At 42.0% G+C, this 19,555-nt stretch overlaps 1 protein-coding gene across 2 annotated transcripts in view; it reads left to right on the top strand.

Annotated features, from left to right (window-relative positions):
- MGAT5 (mannosyl (alpha-1,6-)-glycoprotein beta-1,6-N-acetyl-glucosaminyltransferase) overlaps window positions 1-19,555 on the top strand; it is a 311,378-nt gene that overhangs the window by 131,175 nt on the left and 160,648 nt on the right. For both annotated transcript variants that reach the window (XM_004674702.2, XM_012728964.1), the window contains exon 4: window positions 4,677-4,841. In XM_004674702.2, the coding sequence (XP_004674759.1) occupies window positions 4,677-4,841 (165 nt within the window). The remainder of the gene's footprint in view (window positions 1-4,676; window positions 4,842-19,555) is intronic.

The raw sequence follows: 19,555 nt of genomic DNA, 5'->3' as shown, positions 1-19,555 counted from the left end.
AATGCTTGCTGGGACCAGCAGCTCATGTTCATGTTGTCCTGGTAGGATTAATCCACGTAGAGTGCTGACAATAGCTGGCAGGCAGAAGTAGCTAAGTAAATGGTGGTGGTGATGGTAGAATAGTAGCCTCACTAGCAATATTGGGGCAACAGTTGTCATGGTGAACATCACTATCCTCTCAACATAATGATTTCCCATATTTGTACCCTGTCACAGAGTTGCAAAAGACCAGCCTCTGGCAGGTAGAATCAGTAAGAGGTAGTAGATCATATTATTCATGGACAGTATTTTAAGAATTGAGAAAGAATCTTAATGCTGCTGACAACTGCAAGTCCTGCCTAGGTTTTGTTCCTCTAGTGATTGTTCCCAACAGCTGTGTCAGGGACTCTGTTGCCTTTTAATATCATTACAGGTAACCAGCCCTGCAGGGGTCATCAGCATGGGCTCCCTTCTATCTACTTCCATAGGAAGGTTGATCTCCCTCATTCTCTCATCATGTATGTGGCTGTGTCTCCAGTGCCTCTATGAATGGAAGTCACACATGATGCAAATTCAAGTGAATTGCTCTCACACTGCTATGCCCTGCCCATAACCCCTATATCACAGTTCTCTGTCAATATCTATACTCAAAGACAGTGGAGGGGAGAGGGAAGGCAAGGCCAGGGTTGGGACAAATGTGCCCAATTAAGTGCTCTAATGGTGTAACTTTGCCCTTCAAGGGACATATTAGTGATGTCTGAAGGCCTTTTTGGTTGTCACAGTGGGGATATTGCTACTGTCATTAAGTGTCTAGAGACCTACAGTGCACAGAGCAGCCCCCCAAAACAAAGATTTATCGGGTCCAAAGTATTTATGGTGTTGAAGTTGAGAACTGACTTAACCCAAATTAGAGGAACATGGTTTATCTGTCTGGCTAACTGAAGTTGCTGGTATTATTAATATCATTTCTTTACAAATGGACTCCTTGCTAGCAGTATAGGCTTCAGGAAAAGATGCTTTAGATGGGGGAGATAGATATCTCTTCTCTGAGGAGTGGTATCTTTTTTTTTTTTTTTAAGATTTATTTATTTAGTCATACAGAACTGGGGTACAGGCTAGAGATGCAGAAGGTGAGAGGATTCACCAGGAACAGAGTGGGGAGCAGAACAGGCAGATCGACGAAGTACACTGCTGAGGGGAGCAGCGGGTGGGTCAGGAGAGGTCTGCCACGCCATGTGGATCTCCTCCGGGGCAGGCGGGGATCGAACTCATGCGGAAGTGGCTTAAGCTTCTTAGTGCTGTGCTTTAACCCGCTGCGCCACCAGGGAGGGCCAGGAGTGGTTTCTTTATACTGAACACTCAGCTGCCTCTCAGCCGTGCTGTTGCCCCCAGTGTGAGGCGGCCTCTGGCAGTCTTCAGAACTGTGGAGAACCAGGTGACACTTCAGATTAAGTGTAAGGGCAAAGCCGGTGACAGCTCCCGCCATGTGTGCCAGCTGATGATGTGCAAGGACAGAAGGAGTCTTGCCGGCCATGGGGCTGTGGCCCCTGGTGGAAGGTGAGCTTGTGACCCTTTGGATATGGGGCTTAAGCATGCATCACCATGGGAGAGTGTTCTTTAGGAAGGTGAAAACATTTTCCAGAGGAAGACTTTGTTTCACTTACATTTTTAATACAGTTGTACAGCACTTAAAAAAATGGAGCCCCACACTCAGGGCTCTGGCATTTGGCCCCAGAGCACTGCTTGTGCAGAAGCAAGTGATGGGATATTTTACTGCCAGCTACCAGTGGCCCCAGTGGGGTTCAGCCTGTAGGCAGAAGTGAGTGGTGATGGCAGGTGACTGTGATTCCCCTACCATGCCACCCCAGGGTATGCAGCCCCTGACTTAGGGCTGCAAAGAGGAGCATGGGGTGGAGGATGAAGAGGTAGGGTGAAGCACGGGGGCAACTTCAGCTGTTGTGACTGTTACCAGCTTCAAGTGGTAGAGAGGCCTGTGGATTTGGTGCCTGAATAGTAGAAGGGACTGATCAGGTGCAAGCTATGAGCTGATTGGCAAAGGTCCAATCATCTATAGGATTAAAACTGGTCCAATCAGACTTGGAGGTGGGGACCCTGAAAGACAATATGAGGCAGGGCAGGCACCAGCTTGGGCTTCCTACACTCTCTGAGACGTGCACTGTGCTTCTTGGTTCCCGGCCTCAGAAGGGAGATGCTTGGACTGACTGACTCTTTTACTGACTTGGTTCTTGACAGCCAAAGGAGAAAAAAGAAGCACCCAGCAGCTAACCTCTGAAGGAAGAAAAGCCGAAAGCTTTGCAGAGAAGCCAGAGTTTCATAGAGGTTGGGCCGGTTGCCCCTGCCTGTGGCCTGCCTCTAACATTGCCTGAACAGCCCAAAAAAGGCCCTGGGCCTGGTGTCTCAGAAAGCTGTTTGTTGGTGGTGTGGGCCAACAACTCACAGAGTTGTAATGCTAGTGACCGGGTGACCCTGTGTCCCGGTCACCTCTGAGAGCTGGAAATTATCCAGTACCACCTCGTGGTACTGCTAGCTCTGTTGGTGTGGTCCAGCATCTAGGGCTGTCTGTCCCAACCTCAAACAGTGGCTGGAGCTGCTACAGCATGGTCTCAGCTGCTCCATCTGTGAGTGTCTTCAGCTTTGGTGAGTGGGGTCCCAAAGTGCTGCTTGTGTCTGCTTTGAGCTCCAGGCTGCTAGGGGGTGGGAGGGCGCCATCTTGGGTGAGCATCCTTTTGTTTAGGACTTTTTTTGGGACACTGTAGACACTCTGTGAGTGAGACAGCTGGTCACTTGTGACCTTGAAAATTCCTTATTTCCCCTGTTGTTAAAACCCATTGTTCTCTGAGCTGAGTGGTCTTGCAGTTGTGTATAGGTGAAAACTCAGATGACTCTGCTGAACACCTCTAAAGCACTGTTTCACTTGTTATGTGCCAGGTAGTGTTTGAAAGATTTTATAAATATTAACGCATCAGATCCTCAACCCAAAGAAGTAGGTTTATTCTTCATTTCAGTATAGAGCAGGAAACCTAAGAAGTTTGACTCCAACATCTGGATCATTGGCTACTTTTCAGCCACTTGGGTTCTTTGTTTAGTCTTGGCTCTTGATTTCTGGCTGGTCACAGATAATATGGAATTAGGCAGACTTAAGTCAAGTCTCTATTCTGATTTGTTATCTCTGTACCTTATTTCTTGTCTCTGAGCCTCAGTGTCCTCATTTATATAATGAAATCATACCTACCTAATAAAAATGTTAAGATAGAATGGGTTTTCTTATTGTGTATGTAGCATAGAGAAGGGATTCAGGAAACATTAGATTCCTCTGACTTCTTTTTATAATCATGTTTTATCCCTGGTACTCTAATGCTCTGCCCAGTTTGTCTTGCTACCTTCACATTGTGAAGAAGCCTGATGTTTGGTATTGAGGAGGATGCTATTATGTTATGCTGGTTACATGGAACCATATTTTCAGGATAAAGATGTGGGTTTTGCTTCTGTTTGTTGTTTTTAGTGAGACCTACCAGTGCTGTCTGTAAACCACTAATTACACAAATTTCCATGTTAATTCCACACTTGTTCTGATAAGGTTCTCAACCTGGCAAAATAGGGCTGCCCAAGCCAAGTGCCTCTTGATTGAGGTTGGTTGTGCTTTAGGGTAAATGAGCTCATCAGGCTTTTCCTTCCTGGCCAGGTTAGAGTACTTGCTCAGAGCAAGTTCTGCTCTGGCAGAATGGAAGGTGGGAGCTTCCATTTGTCTCCCTTCCGAACTTATTTCTTTCTACACACACTGTGCACTTCTCCCAGACCCAGTTCAAAAGTAAGTCTGGATTCTAATCATGGGAATGGTTATCCTTGTCACATATACACTTCAGTAGGACATCTTTCTTTGTAAAATTTCAGGAGGGGCTAACTTCATTTATTTTATGTATACAGAATACCTCGTATACAAACATAGTAAATACTTATGTATGCATAAGGAGAATGTGTCTGTGATTTATGCAGAGAAAGTACATTTTTTAGTCCAAAAGCATGAGATATATGAGAAAGAAAATTCTCTTAAATGAAAGTGTCACGAGAGAAATATCCCCCAGCAGAATATATCTGGCACATAGTATTGTAAAACATTTCTTGAAAAAATGAGTCTGTTCTTTAAGTATTCTTCTCTTTCTGGTGGTAGTTAACTATGGGTTATCTAGCATGCCTGGAAATCAGGAACTGTAGCTTTTGTTATTACCATCTATAACCAGCGGAAACAAAGACAACAGAAAATTGGTACATGTTAAAGTACACAGCACCAAAAACAATGATGAACTTGATCCAGAAGCTACTTCAGGACCTTGCCTGCACTTTGGATTGTCATTCTATGCATCAGTAGCCATTATGTTTTTAAGGAGGAGGGATTTATTAGAATGGTTTGGCAGAATGCAAAGTAACAGGAATTTTTCACTATCAACCTAGTAGCTGGCAATAATTTTATACCAGTTATTGAAAAACTTGCAGAAGAGATTGTACTCTCTGGGCCATTTGAAGATGCTCATATTTAAGATGTGATTTGTTAGGACAGGTCATCGAGTACTATTTTTTTTTGGCATTTTTGTCTCTTGGTGGGAGGGGAAGGTGGATGAACAGGACAAATATGTAGGGCCTAAAGTATTTGTATAAAAGACACTTTTTTTTTTTAACAGATCTGAAGAAAACTCTTGCTGTGTTGTTGGATAATATTTTGCAGCGCATTGGCAAGTTAGAATCGAAAGTGGACAATCTCGTAATCAATGGCACAGGAACAAACTCAACCAACTCCACCACGGCTGTCCCCAGCTTGGTAGCACTTGAGAAAATTAATGTGGCAGGTAAGAATGGCAAGTCTCTGTTCTGACATGGAGTCCAACTGATTTCAACTAGGAAATTAATAAAGAAGCACAGTGCTTCTTACTGGTCTAACATAAATCCCACAAGCTTGTATTGCCTTGGTAAAGCTAAGTTTAAATTTCTTTTTGAAGAACAGATGTTAAAACGCTGTTGCAGCCTCTCAACATGATGTGGTTACTGTGATGTATTTCACATAACAAGTTTCTGGAATTTCTGTTAATGAGAAGATTCATAGCATGATCGAGTGAAATACAGAGGTTATTCCCATTTTCATTGCTTAGTTTCAAAAGTCTGTTACATATGGTTGATTTTCTCCTTTTGTTGAAGAAGAACTCTCATTGTAGAAAATGCCTTCTGTGAGTCTCTGGAGAAATAAAAATTCTGGACACATATAAAATAAATGGCTCCAGCCTGACCTTGACCTGATCCTGTAGTCACTTATGGACCCACCATGGTGTTCCCACTGGGATACATTTTGTCTGGCCGCTTCTTAAATCTGGAATCTTGAATAAGAGAATATAAATAGATAAAAAAACCAAACCCAAATCATACACAACATGTATTTTTCACAACTCACCTTTGGATATGATGATGAAGTGCCCTCAGCCTGGCCTCTGGGTAAAAGAGGCTAGGGCTTTGTAGAAGAGCCAGGGCTTCCTCTTGTTAAGGTGACCACTGTCACTTCTTAGCATCCCAAAGGGAAGAGCTGGAAGATTAGGAGTAGAATTTTTTTGGATGAATAGTTCTGAATGAAACTGTCTCCACACCTGTGGCTGGTATCCAAACCGTTAATGGATAAATCAGTGACTGGCTTACTTTTGAGCTGATAAAAATTTAGTTGAGTACACTTTTTGCCTTCTTTCTCTCTTTGATTATAAAGATTCATTGACTTCAGTGGGAGAGATTCTTTTCCTTTCCTACCTTCCAGTGTCAAAACATTTAATTGTTTCCTATTATGCAAGCTCCTCTATTACCTTATGTTCTTTGCCCTTTAGCAAGTTTTAAACTGCAAAATATATTTCTAATAATTCAAAGTATCCAGCCAAACAAAGGTATTAAAATAACTTTTAATTACAACACAGAGGCAGTGTCATCTGGGCCATAAATCCTGTCTTCCCTGCAGTTTCCAACAGCTTCTGTAATTAGACAAGAAAACCTCCCACTGTGTTGAGCTGCTTTTTAATAAATGGAACTCATGCCTCTCCAGTCTCCACTCCTCCACCCCCATCCCCAGTAGGAAATGTCCTATCTGATTTCATGGCAGTTCTGCATTATCACAGTTCTGGAGTTGGGGTGGGGTCTTAAGCCTTCAACTTTGCTGCGTCCCACTCCCTCCGTTCTGTAGGCCCATGTCAGCGATCCCCCTCATTCCCTTCTCTGATAAGGGGATTTCTATTTGTGTGCCTGGCTCACAGTGTGCTTTCCCCACACAGGCAACACAATTGTGGGTCCACCTCTATGGGGAAGTTGGTGGTTACTTCTTTCAAACTGGATCCCAGACGTCCTACTATGTACTGCAGTAGTTTACTAATTAACCAGTATCAGTTGAGCACATTCTCAAAGCCACTGGCTATGAGCAGGGCTTCATTAGATGTGCCAGTGGTACTGGCTGTTTGATATCTAAAGACCCAAAATATTTTATGTTTCTTTTTCTTTTTGGAAATGGGAGCGAATTTGGTTATCCCTTTAATATAATTAGCTACATTCTCACTCCTTTGCATCTTGTGTGCGCGAGACACAATCTCTAGCTTCAGGATGTTTATTGGCCAATTAGGAAAATAGTACACATGCATAAAATAGCACATCTGGGCTGTAGGGAAGGGTTTTGTGGATAGCTTGTTTCAAGAAGGTAAACTTTCAAGGATTTGAAGGATTGAGACATAGGGACCTCATGGAAGAGGGCACAGAAATGGATTGTGACCCAGAAAAAACTTGGAAGGAAAGGAGAGAAAACTAGCATCTAGTAACTATCCTGACCTTTAGGGGCACATGGTTTTATTTAATGTTCTCAGCATCTATAAGAAGTAAATAGTTTCATGGGCTTTACAGAGCTTGAGTAGTATTTACTACTAGAATCCTGAGCTCAGTTTAAGTTCTCCTGATACCATGTAAAGAAGAGACTGTGAGAATCCGTCCTGTCTTTCTTGCTGCCATTTATAGATCATTGCAAGTGGATGAATCTGGGAAAATGTGTGACTGTTTTTGTAGAGGTTCCTAGAGAACTGATGGTTTCCTGGCTGCTGTTTAATAATCTGTCTATTAAGAAAGTTCTCTAAGGGGGTGTTCTTTTCACTGAGCTATATAAAAAGCATACACATCTCCCCGTATCTGTGAGTGAATGTGCATTACTTCCTTAGACATTGTATTGGCCACCATTGATAAAAATGGGAAACAGAGCCCATCAATTAACCAGTGCATGTATTTGAGCTATTAGCCATGTGAAAATTAGAGTCCTAAAGAAGGTCTTGTCCTCAAGAATAATGAGAATGTCAGTTCACAGCCCCTGTCCATCAGCAGCCTCCCATTGCTTTCTTGTCCTCTCTCCAAGCGATGGCCTTGTTGGCAGTCCTCACACCCTTGGGTCCTAACAGAAAAGACTCTTGAGCTGTGAGAGAGTTTGCTGTTACAAGATTCCAGTCTGTCTTGAATGAAGTTTTCTTTTCTCCATTAAGACATGTGGTAATTGCTCAGAAATGTTCTCCCTGGTGTGTCTTTACTGCTTACTCTGGTGTCTTATTGCTCACTGATGTTTCTGATTGCTTACTGTTGTGTCTTATTGCTTGCTGATATATCTACTGGTTGGCTGTAAACTGCCTCTAAATTGGATACAAAAGCAGTTGAAGAAGTGTTCCCTAAGTTTATTTTCTTCGTAGGGTCAATTTTGTGTGTGTGCATCTGTGTGTGTGTACATGTACATCCATCCCCTTTTTTCTCTTAGCCATATTCTATGTAATTTTTAATCTATGATAACATTTCTCCCCAAATTTTTCATTGGGCACTTCATTATGTGAAAGTAAATGTTTCTCTAGAGAACTTTACCTGGAAATGAATTTTAATAAAATCAAATGTGAGGTTGGCCTGCATTTTTGAACTCTGTATCTTTTTGAAGAGGAAAATGAACCTAAGAAGTGAAACACTGGATTTTTAAAAATCCATGCACCACTAGATTCTACTTTCTAATAGGTTTTACTAGATTCTGTTTTCTACTAGATTCTATTAGATTCATCATTCATCATCATTCAAGATGATGCTTTAGTTTTTGGAAAAGCCAATTCTGCTTTTCTCTGCTGGATGTTAGGTTATGAGGCAGAGCAAAGAGAATTGGATGTCTAGGTCTTTGCCAGGTACTAACATGGGGAAAAGGTAAGATGTCTAGATAGGCATAATGAGAAGATTTGCTGTCCAGTGTCCTTTTTTGCCTATGGTTTCTTGTGCAGAACCTACCTATTGTTCAGGCCATAAATCTTGCTCACCTGAATTGGATTATGCTGATGGAACAGCAGTTGTTTTCACTGCGAAAGGAGTTTTTCCTTGTAGTTCCTCTTCATTTCTGTTAATGAGAGATTTGCTTGGAAGTGGGACTTAGTATCTCAAACATCAGTAGTAAGAGCTAACCATAAGTCTGTTTTTGTTGGTCCTGAGCAAGCTTCTCACAGATTCTATGCTGTGGGGTCTTCATGGAATGGGATGGCTCTTTATAAGACTGTACCATTTTACAGGAGAGGGATGTGGTTCAGCTCTCTATGATGGTGGGGGAGATGATGTGTATGCACTTGTTTTTGCTCTCAAGATCCAGTTATCCTTTCAACACAGCTGAATAACTGGTCAGCAACACTGGTTTGCTAACAGCTATAAGGTAATCACAGCATCTCCCTTGTGTTATGACCACTTACAATTTCAAGGGCAATTGGGAAACAAAATCACAACATTGAAGTTGAAGCACAACTTGAATGGCTGTTGTCTGATACTTAGTCCAAATTGAAAGTTGGCAGCCCTACATTTCCCTAACCTCAGTTGCACAGGCAACATATTCTGGTGTTTGGGGCTGGGAGGCTGTTTTTAATAAAAGGCACCATAATTATTATTCTTACCATTTGAAAATTGAAAAAGGAAAAATGTCCCTGCTGAGTTCCAGGGTTTGTGTTTAGAAGTGTAATTTTCTCCCCTTTGTGCTGCTAATGTACCTTGAAATGAAGTTGCACCTGTGCTGTTTCCTTGTTTGTGTACCTGCGTTAGCAGTTATTTTGGAGGAGCACCTGAAGCGTCCCAGCCCCTCCCCCAGCAGCAGCTCAGCAAGTGGCTTTCTCAGGATCTGCCATTGACCTGTCAGTGCACCTCAGTCACTGGCACTCCAGATGCCCCTGAGAAGCAGAAGAGAGATGAGATGCAGAGTGCTGTTTTTTTATATATATATATATATATATAACAGTTTATTTTTACATCATTTTGTACATTTTTATTTATTTATTTATTTATTTATTTTGCCATCTCAATTGTAATCCCCGCAGGTTTCCCATCACCAAGTCACCTGTTTGCCATCACCATAATCCTTTTCACTTCCTCCCCCACCCCTTGCAGAGTGCTGTTTTATTAATTGCAGCAAGAAGTATGTGTTCCTTCAGCTTACCTGTGGCTTCCACTGGCATTCTCTGCATGAGCATCAATAAATATTTGCCTACTTCAACCCAAAAATGCACTTGAACCCCAAACAAAAAAATAGTTCTTTTAGTATCTTTATAGAGAAATGTATGTCATTGTCTGTGTGGCCAGGGGCATTTTGATTTTTCACATGAAAAAAGTAGGGATGCAACAGGAAAGGAAAGAAAAGCATAGTTCAAGAGAAATGATGCTGGCCTGTAAGCCTAGGTATTTATAGCACTAATTATGAACCATAGATAATTTTGTCCCCCAGGAGCCACCTAACAATCTGGAGATTATCTTGGGTTTTTACAATTATCTGCTATTGACATATAGAGGCCAGGATGCTGCTAAACATCCTGGTAGAGGCCAGGATGCTGCTAAACATCCTGGTAGAGGCCAGGATGATGCTGAACATCCTGCAATGCACAGGACAGGCTCCCCATCAGAGTAGGAACTAACCACAAATATCTGCTGATATCCAAAAACCCTGTTATACAAGGTGTTTTCAATCTGTTAATTCCCCTTTATGACCAATGCAGAAAGAGGTCTGAGACTTTGAAGTTGCCTGGTTGATCATAAGACCAGAAGTCTCCTCTCTTCCTAACAAGACTTCTTGCAAGCCCCTCCCCCACCACCATTCTTAATCTTGCAACTGGTTTTAGAAACCTATAAGACAGTTATTTTATAAATGCCCAGAATTTTGTGTGTGTGTGTGTGGGGGGTAGATCCTGACCTTAAACTCTTTTCCTGGCCCCAAATCAGTAATTTTTGGCAATCTGCATTTTATTACTGCTTAAGTAGAAGGTAATTATTTCTTCTTATGAAAGAGCCACCAAATCAGAATAATGATGGCAATGTAGTAGATTTAAATTACAAGTCTGTTTTAGAAGAAATTCCATTTTATTAATTTTAAGCAGCATATATAATTTTAAGATGTGAGTAAAATAACTCCAAGTAAACAAGACACGTCCTCAAAGATCTTTTTTATAGCATAAAATACTCTTCACAGCTTGCTTGGAGAAGTACAAATGGGGGTGAAATTGGAAAGGTAGTTGGGATTTCTGAAGAGTTTTCACTGTAGAGCTAAGGAGTTTCTTTTTAGTCTGAGCAGTGAGAGCTGAGATTTTAAAGCAAGAGGATGTTAGATGAGATCTTTATTTTCAGAGAATAATAATGTTTCTGTGGAAGCAGGATGCTTTTGAAGGGTGTCATTCCATGTGCCAGATGACTCAGGTGGGAGAAAGCCTGAAACGGTTTGTGCATGAAGCCCAAGAGAAGGGCAAGAACGAAACCAAGGTGAGGGTGAAGGGTGACATGACAGGTGGACCATGGGATAGAGTGGGAAAGGTGCCATCATAACATTGGCAAAGATGTAGCTTAAAGTATGCCTATCTAGGTGATGGAAGTATCATTGAGAGAACTAGCCTGCAAGGAGACAGTAGCTGTGTATAAATGTGAGTTTGGGGAGTGTAATTGTTTGGCCCTGAGCCTTTGCTGAGGAATATCAGTTTCAAGGCAGTTGGAATATTTGTTCTAATGCTCAGGACACATGGGGCAATGAAAGACCTAGTTTGTGGAGATTGCCCCAGCCTAAAATCCCAGCATTTCCACTTTCAACCTGTGCAACCTTTGCCATGTTTCTTTCTTTCTTTTTTTTTAAATAATGTAAGTTTATTTTTACATCATTTTATGCCTTTTTCCATCTCAGTTGTAATCCTTGTGGGCTTCCCATCATCAAATCACCCGTGTGCCATCACCATAGTCCAGTGTACTCACACCCCCCCCCATTTTTGATCCCACTCCACCCCTGTAAAATGTCTCTGGTATATAGTTGTTCATTATTATTATTATTTTCTCCCCAGGTCCTTTTTACTCTTGCTATGAGTGAAATCGTCCGGTATTTTCTCTTTTCTTTCTGGCTTATTTCACTAAGTATGATCCCTTGCAGCTCCATCCATGTTATTGCAAAAAGGCATGTGTTTATCTTTTATGGTTGCTGAGTAATATTCCATTGTGAATATGTACCACATCTTTTTTTTTTTTTTTTATCCAGTCATCTATTTTTGCGCATTTGGGTTGATTTCATGTCTTTCCTATTGCAAATAAAGCAGCAGTAAACATGGGGGAATTGGCCACGTTTCTTAGCCTCTCTCAGGCTCATTTCCTGTAAAATGGGGGAAATAACAATAGTGACTTTTACGGAATAGTGACTTTTAAGTGAGGACTTAAGTGAGATAGGTTTTCAGAAGCATGTCTGGCACACAGAGCACTGTGTGAACATTTTTGTTAACTATGGTTTGTTATAGAAGAATGGAAATTGCTTTGACTAGTTACTGATGATCACCAATAGTGGGATTAATGACAAATATTTGTATAGTGCTTTATAGATTAGAAAGTTTTTTTTATGTATTTTTGAACACAATAAATTTGAAGTTGTTCCCACGTTGACCTTTTTGTCAATACTGAGAGAACTTTATTGTCAATACTTAATTTAGAGGTAGAGCAGGAAATCCACCTATTTATTAGGAATGTTTTTGGTTGCTGGAGGCAAAAGACCTAAAACTGAAAGCGAATTTGGGACCCATGGAATTGGAAAGTTCCAAAGATGTTGCTGAGCTCAGCCCATTAAATTCAGACCTGGGAACCATCTTCACGAAACACAGCTGTGCTGGCTTCCTTCTTAGGCCATCTGCACATGGTGGTGGCAGAAATCGTCCCAGGAGGCACAAGGTTTCTGGCAGCTCTCCAGGGGAAGAAGCTGATGGACCTGGCTCTCAGTGTGTGCCTGTCCATGATCTAGCCACAATGCTCAGGGGCATCCTGGCTAGAGATTGCATGGAGGATGGGGTAGGAGGAGATTTTAGCAAGCAGCAAGATAGGTATTACTGCCAAAGAACCTTGTCACAGTATGGTTTGGATTTCCAGTCAACCTAAGCCCGACTCAGATCTTTCACAAGCTTTTTTCTCAGTTCAGATGACAAAACTTCTAGAATGCTAACCTCCTTTCTGCCCGTTTTACGTGCTGCTGTGCACCACAGCCCTGCCAGGCACCAACCTAGCCCCAATTGTGGTATATGTTTATGCCTTACTTTATTCGCATGTTTTTGTCATTACCCTGGAAAGCCCTTTCATTTTTCTGATTTAACCCATCCTTGTCAAGATTTCCCTTGAGGTACTGTTGCCCTTAATAAGACTTTCTGGAGCCCTACCCCATTTCTAAGGCCTTTGGTACCCTTGCTCTATGTCCCTGAAACTGTTGTGTGTATCCTTGGGACTTTCCATGCTTTGTTTCTTCAACCAGGCTCTAAACTCTTCAAGTATGAGCAAAATAGCCTACATTGGAACTTAAACAAACAACAAAAGACCCAGTTCCCAGCTAGAAGGCTGGCAGATAGCAGATTTTCAGAAACTTTGTCCACCCAAAAGAAAGCACTCTTTGCTCTCCTAAAAACAGACCAGATCAACCACTGTCCACATCGTGGTGGTGTAATGGCCACACTTTCATTTCTATGAAATGAATAAAAAGCAGGGTTACCTGCTTTGGCAGTTTTATGAATACTTCTGAAATACGTGGCAGTACCTGAAAAGTTGACCACTGTATTGATCAAAAAGACAGTGCTTTTTGCTTTATAAAAACTACCATTCCATAATAAGGTACTCTTTGTAGTTTGTTAGTGGCCAGGTATTAAAAACATCAATAGGATTTAAAAAAAAAGTTCTTGACGAAAAGAGATAGAATCCACCAATCTTTCATTGGATTCGTTACTGACTCCTCAAAGAGTACATACCTTTTGCACTTGAGAGATAGAATGAGAATGTGTTCTGTGGAACCTGCTGTTCTTCCCCAATTTTTGAGGGAGAAGAGCAGGAAGAACAGCTGCCTGAGGATTGTGCACTGTGGGACTGGCTTTGGGAACTTGTACAGGCTTTTCTGTTGTTTATAAAAGTGCCTTTGTGCAGGGTTGTTCTGTGTATCACAGACAGGACATACTGAAATTAGACTTGTTTGTTTTAATCAGAAGGCGACAGATCCCACTTGCTCTAATTTGGCTTAATGAGGTATGTGTATACAGTTGTGCTATCAGCTTACATATGGTATTGATTCAATAGACGTTACACAGCTACAGCGTTGGAGCATATGTTTTCCCAGATACTCCTTTTTTTTTTTTTTGCTATTTCATCCTTTACCTGTTTTTATGGACATACATTCAATAGACTCGTTCTGAATGCTCAGACGAAAATGTTTGTAAAAAAATTATAATTAGGATTCTTTTTGATGGAAGCAGGCATTGTATCTGTCTCCATCTTGTGAAGAGGGTTTTTAGATTTAGAGTTTTGAGGGACTCTCTTTCAAGCTATGCTTTTGGCTCTGCATTTCCACAGCTTCTAAATTTAGGCGGCCTAAATGAAAATCAGCTGCGTGTGTGTGTGTGTGTGTGTGTGTGTGTGTGTGTGTGTGTGTGTGTGTGTTTTCCTTCTCACAGTATCTCAGAAAAAGAAGACCTAAAGCATATGTAGTGGAGGTCATCTGAAATTCTTTGCTGAGTCTAAGAATGAGTAAAAGAGGTAGTCAATTAGAAGGGTGAGAGAGACTGAACCGCCCTTCACTTCTGAACAACAGCTTCCCCACACCTGCAGCTCCATTCCTCCCTTTCCCTTGGGCCATAAGTCTGCCGGCATGATTATAGCCTCCAGGTCTGTTTATGTCAAAAACTAAGGGTCTGTAGTTCATGCAGAGCCAGCAGAAGGACCTCACATCTGGGTTTGACAGGCTTTAAACTGCATTTTATCGTATTTTCCCAGCCTCGCTTTTGATTGGTTTAAGCTGCCTTGAAGTTTTGTACTAGTGAATTTTTGGGTCAACAAAACTTTCTCTCTCCCTTTGTATAGCTGGAGATGAGCTCTTGAAGCAGTCATTACAGAAGAACCACAATAAATACTTGAAGGGCTTGTGTTGATACTTCCTTCCTGGAGGAAAGAGGGGGCAGTGATTAAACAGCAGCCATAGGATTGTGATTTAGTTTCTGGAGCCCGACCACCTGGGTTCAAGTCCCAGCTCTGCTACCTCTTAGCCGTGTAGTCTAGGATAAACCCAGTCAGTTTCCCCATCTATAAACTAGGGGTAAATACCTGTGCCAAGATAATGCAATAACTAAGATTTAATATATAAAAAACACTCAAAACCAGGCACAGAGTAACAGCTTGGTGAGTTTTTACGATGGTGATAAGAAATTAAAGGATTGTACTTAAGGGCCAGGCCTCTTGCAGGTGGTCACCCAGTCCTAATGGTATATTTTATAGAGGGAATTGGACCCAGGAAAAGGCACTTCTGGAAGCTACTTAGCACTCACAGGCTAGACCTGATCTTTGGCATCAGACAATCTTGAGCAGAACTCATGACCCCCTTATCTACTCATTGTTGACATTTTACTGACCTTTACCTGAGTTAGCATCATTCTCTGTACTGCAGAATGGTGGTGCCAACATTGTGCCCAGAAAGATGTGGTGATATAATGTAACAGAGAGCCTGGCACAGCATCTTTTCCCCCTTACCATGGACTCGATATTCTAGGATTGACCCTATGTCAAAAGGGAGAGGTCACAAATATAACCAAACTAATGAATCTTTTATGCATGCCACACTGGCTGGGTGGTGTCAGGCTGTGGGTCAGGCAATGAAAATGCAGCAAGGACTCCTCTTAGGAGTGTGGAGCGCAATGAGTCCTGGAGGAGAAAGAAATGTGGGCTATTCTCACCACCTCTTTCTTGATCTTCAGTTTAGAAATGCTTTAACCCAAGTCCAAGAGGACCTGCTGATCTTGCCTGACCTTTTAACCTTGGAGGTAATCCTCAAACTCTTTAGACATCTGGGGATAGAAATAGGAATGGTCTACGGGGATTGGTACATAAGTTGTTTCCCATGTCATTCAGTACAGGTGTACAGCCCGGTTACAGCAAACTCAGTCTGGAAACTGAGCCTAACCCCTGACTACCATCTCATTCCCAGGTAGGGAGGGGATTTCTGTGCTATAGAACTCAACTCTCAAGGGAAGACAGTCATTATCCTGTCTAAACTTTATGCTAATAGAGTTTTCTCAATAATTGCTGTGTGGTTAATATGAGCTGTTCAAGTTAAAGCAAGATTAGTAGAGGAACAAGGTAAATATTTAAGATTTTATTTCAGGATACAGTCAGGTTAGGGTAAATAGATGATTAAAAGTTGCATGTGGCAGTGCCTGACATTGCAATACAGTGCAATGATTCAGTGGCTGAATCTTCAGTGGTAGCTCTTCAATGATTCTCTTGCTCCTAATTCTGGGAGGTTCTGTTCTCTCCTTGCATTCTGGACCTCTCACACACAGAATAAAGTGGTAAAGAGAAATGACTGGGTGTAAGGATTAAGAAGGTAGTTCTTGGGCCCTGGCTCTGCCACATGGGAAGGGCCATTGTTCCATGAATTGAGAGGGTCATGAGTAGCAGCTGAGTTGGCCAGGAAAGATGTAAACGAGTACCTGCCTGTGTCCGGGTAGACTGACTTGTCATCTGAGGGAGCCGGGAGAGTCATGTAACTGAGGTTTCATACTTCCAGGCTACCAGTGACCAAAAATAGCCATAATCTCTGTCTTTGAGTTTGTTATAATAGGGTAATATTTTCAAAAGGGCAGACTTTATAAACAGAACATTTCTTCTGTATTATAAAAAGATAAAATTTTACTGCCAAAATGTGGAAATTGCATCTAAGCAAAAAAAGATGAAAATATAAAGCAGCTGTTGTTCTGCTGCCCAGTGATTGCCTTGGTTTGTTCCCAGCAGAGACTGCACATGTCTGTTCTGTACCAGATAACTTTGTAGGCTCTAGAGATGGAAGGATGAGCAAAACCAAGTCTCTTTCACAAAATTCCATTAATGCCGTGAAGGCAGGTAATCGGCAAGTACACGAATAAGTACTCAGCCCGGTGGTGATAAAGGCTGTGGAGAATCATAAAACAGAGTAAGAGAATAGCAGGAAAGGAGGTACTGTTTCACATCAGTCAGGTGGTCAAGGAAAAGCATCACTTTTTTTTTGTTTTGAAGATTTATTTATGCATACAGAACTGGGGTACAGGCCAGAGTTGCAGGGGTGTAGAGAGGTTTCACCAGAGACAGAGTGGGGAGCAGAACAGGCAGATCAATGAAACACACTGCTGAGGGGAACAGTGGGCAGGTCAGGAGAGGTCTGCTGCGCCATGTGGGTCACCTCTGGGGCTGAAGTGGGTTTAGCTTCTTATTGCTGTGCTTTAACCTGCTGCACCACCAGGGAGGGCCTGGAAAAGCATCACTTTAAGAAGAGATGCTGAGCATGAAGGAGGAGCCAGGGCTCTTGTGCAGACAAACCACAGGCATGTTCTTCCTGGATGTGTTCAAACATTCACTACTGGGCGGTATCATTTATGATTGATGCTTCTGCTCAGCTCAGGCTGTACATGGAGAGCATAGTATTGGACACACAGTTGCATGCTGATGCTCTAGTGTGGTGAGCTCTGTGATGATGCCTCAGGGAAGCAGCCAAGAATATAAGTTCAGTAGTCAGGCTGCAGGGGGTTGTATCCTGGGGCTCCAATGTTATTTGTCTCCACTAAAATTTATAAACATTATTATAAATGTTTATAAAAGAGATGGAGTGTTGTTTTTACAGAAACCATTCTCAGATCTGGGGATGTTGCTATGTAACCTTGCTTCTTAGAGAGGCTGTAGTAAAGTTGACATTGGTACCTACCCAGTATTTGTGAGACTTGACCTAGACTGTATTCTTGCTTTTTGTTTAATGATTCCTGAAAGCTGATACTTGGCTAGCTAACCATATAGCTATATAGATACATCTATATCTATATCTATATCTATCTATCTATAAATAGATTTCTTATATAATTGCAATCCTGTCCGCTGCTCCCCTAACTCAGGAGCGGTGAAGGTCTGGCTTCACCTCCCAGACTCTGCAAGTATCCCTTCTATAGCTGACCCTTAGTCTCTGCCTTATCTGTTTTTGGTCTCCAAAGGACAAAATTGCACACTTTCCCTGGAGGCTGAGTTTTCTCTGTGCGATATCAGGGATGCAAAGATGTAGACATTTATGTAGGAAAGTTTCTCAGAACTATGCAACTGGCTGGTGGTTGACTGGCTGGCACAGTTGAAAGGTATGGGCTTTATTTATGCACTGAAATAGTATAAGACCAGAACTTGAAAATCTGGGTTCTAGATCTGTTGCTGTTAGAATTCACTGACATTTTTGGCAAATCAACCATTTTTTCTGTTTTATCTTTTATAACCAGATTTTTTTTTTTTTTAGATTTATTTATTCATACAGAACTGGGGTACAGGTCAGAGTTGGAGGGGCAGTGAGAGGATTCACCAGAGACAGAATGGGGAGCAGAACAGGCAGATCAACGATGTACACTGCTGAGGGGAGCAGCAGGCGGGTCAGGAGAGGTCTGCCGTACCTTGTGGGTCATCTCTGGGGCAGGCAGGGATGGAACTCATGTGGATGTGGCTTTCAATTCCTAGTGCTGCGCTTTAACCCGCTGCACCACCAGGGAGGGCCCATAACCAGATTTTAATGGACTTTTCCAAGTGAAAGAGTTTGGAAGGTCTAACTTTTCTCCCCAATTCAGGGACTGTAGCCTTTCCAAGTCATCTGTGGTGGGTGCCCGGCCAGCCTTATTGGAACATTTTAGATAGTACATCACTGCATCGGGTCACATTCACATCATAGTCTGTATTGGGTTCACAAACTATGGCCTACAGGCCACATCTGACCCACCATCTGTTTTTATAAATAATTTTTTAGAGCACAGTCTTGCCCATTAATTTCCTTCTTTTCTACCAGGGCTTTCCTCACCAAATTGCAGAATTGAGAAGTTGCGGCAGAAACCATTCAGCCCACAAAGCTGAAATTAGTTACTCTTGGCTCTTTACAGAAAAATTTGCCAACCCTTGATCTAAATGCAGATGCTCCTTGAGGCACAGTGCACAACCTGGGACCCCAGGTGCTGGGGACCTGCAAGGGCTCAACCACTGGAAAAAACACCTGAACTTGAAGCAGTTTTAATTTGGTATTTTTGTTTGCTGACCTTGGCTTCACCTTTGAAGAACAATTCTTAATCTTGGGTGATGTGGGTCACTATCTACAGAGAATTCCTTTTTCAGACAGCATAACCTTGACATCCTCAAGCCTGTCATTAGGTCACTCCTGATGTTAGGGTCTTCATTCTTTACTCCTCTGGATGCCCTCCTCAGGTAGTCCAATTTGTCAGGATATTTTTTTTAGTGAAATCCATTACTGTTTTATTAATTTCTTTCATTATTTATTCTTCAAAGCAGAAGGAAAAGAAAAATACCAAATAGTTTCACTTATAGGATTGGGGAAAAAAATAATTATAATACAATCAAGATCAATAGGCTGCTATAAACCAGAGACATGCTGCAGGGAGGAGAGGGAAGTAGGAACAAAATAGGGTGGGAAGAGTGCTCGGGACTATGGGGATAGCTCGTGGGGAGAGTGGTAGTGGGCAGTCCTTGGGGTCTGCACCCAAGATGATAAAGCATATATTGTATGAAAATGAAGAATGGTGTAAAAAACATATAAAATAAATAATAATAATGATAAAGGGGAAACCAAAAAAAAAGCAGAGGCCCAGGTAACTTCTTAGGTAGTTAAAACAAAAAGTCACCCTCAATTTTTTTTTTATGACAGTTTATTTTTATATCATTTTGTACATTCCCCCCCCATCTCAATTGTAATCCCCACGTGTTTCCCATCACCAAGTTACCCATGTGCCATCACCATAATCCCATCCACTTCCCTACGCACCCGCCCCGTTTTTGATCCCATTCGCCACCCGCCCCGTTTTTGATCCCATTCGCCACTCCACCCCTACAAAATGTCTCTGGTATATGGCTGTTTGTTATTCTTGTTATTTTCTCGCCTGGTCCATTATACTCCTGCTATGAGTGAAACCATCCGGTATTTTTTTCTCTTTCTGGCTTATCTCACTAAGCATGATCTTTTCCAGCTCCA

This window comes from Condylura cristata, unplaced genomic scaffold (genome assembly GCF_000260355.1).
Source record: "Condylura cristata isolate star-nosed mole 26May11 unplaced genomic scaffold, ConCri1.0 scaffold00002, whole genome shotgun sequence".
Taxonomy (NCBI): domain Eukaryota; kingdom Metazoa; phylum Chordata; class Mammalia; order Eulipotyphla; family Talpidae; genus Condylura; species Condylura cristata.
This window is presented reverse-complemented; position numbering and strand designations above follow the sequence as displayed.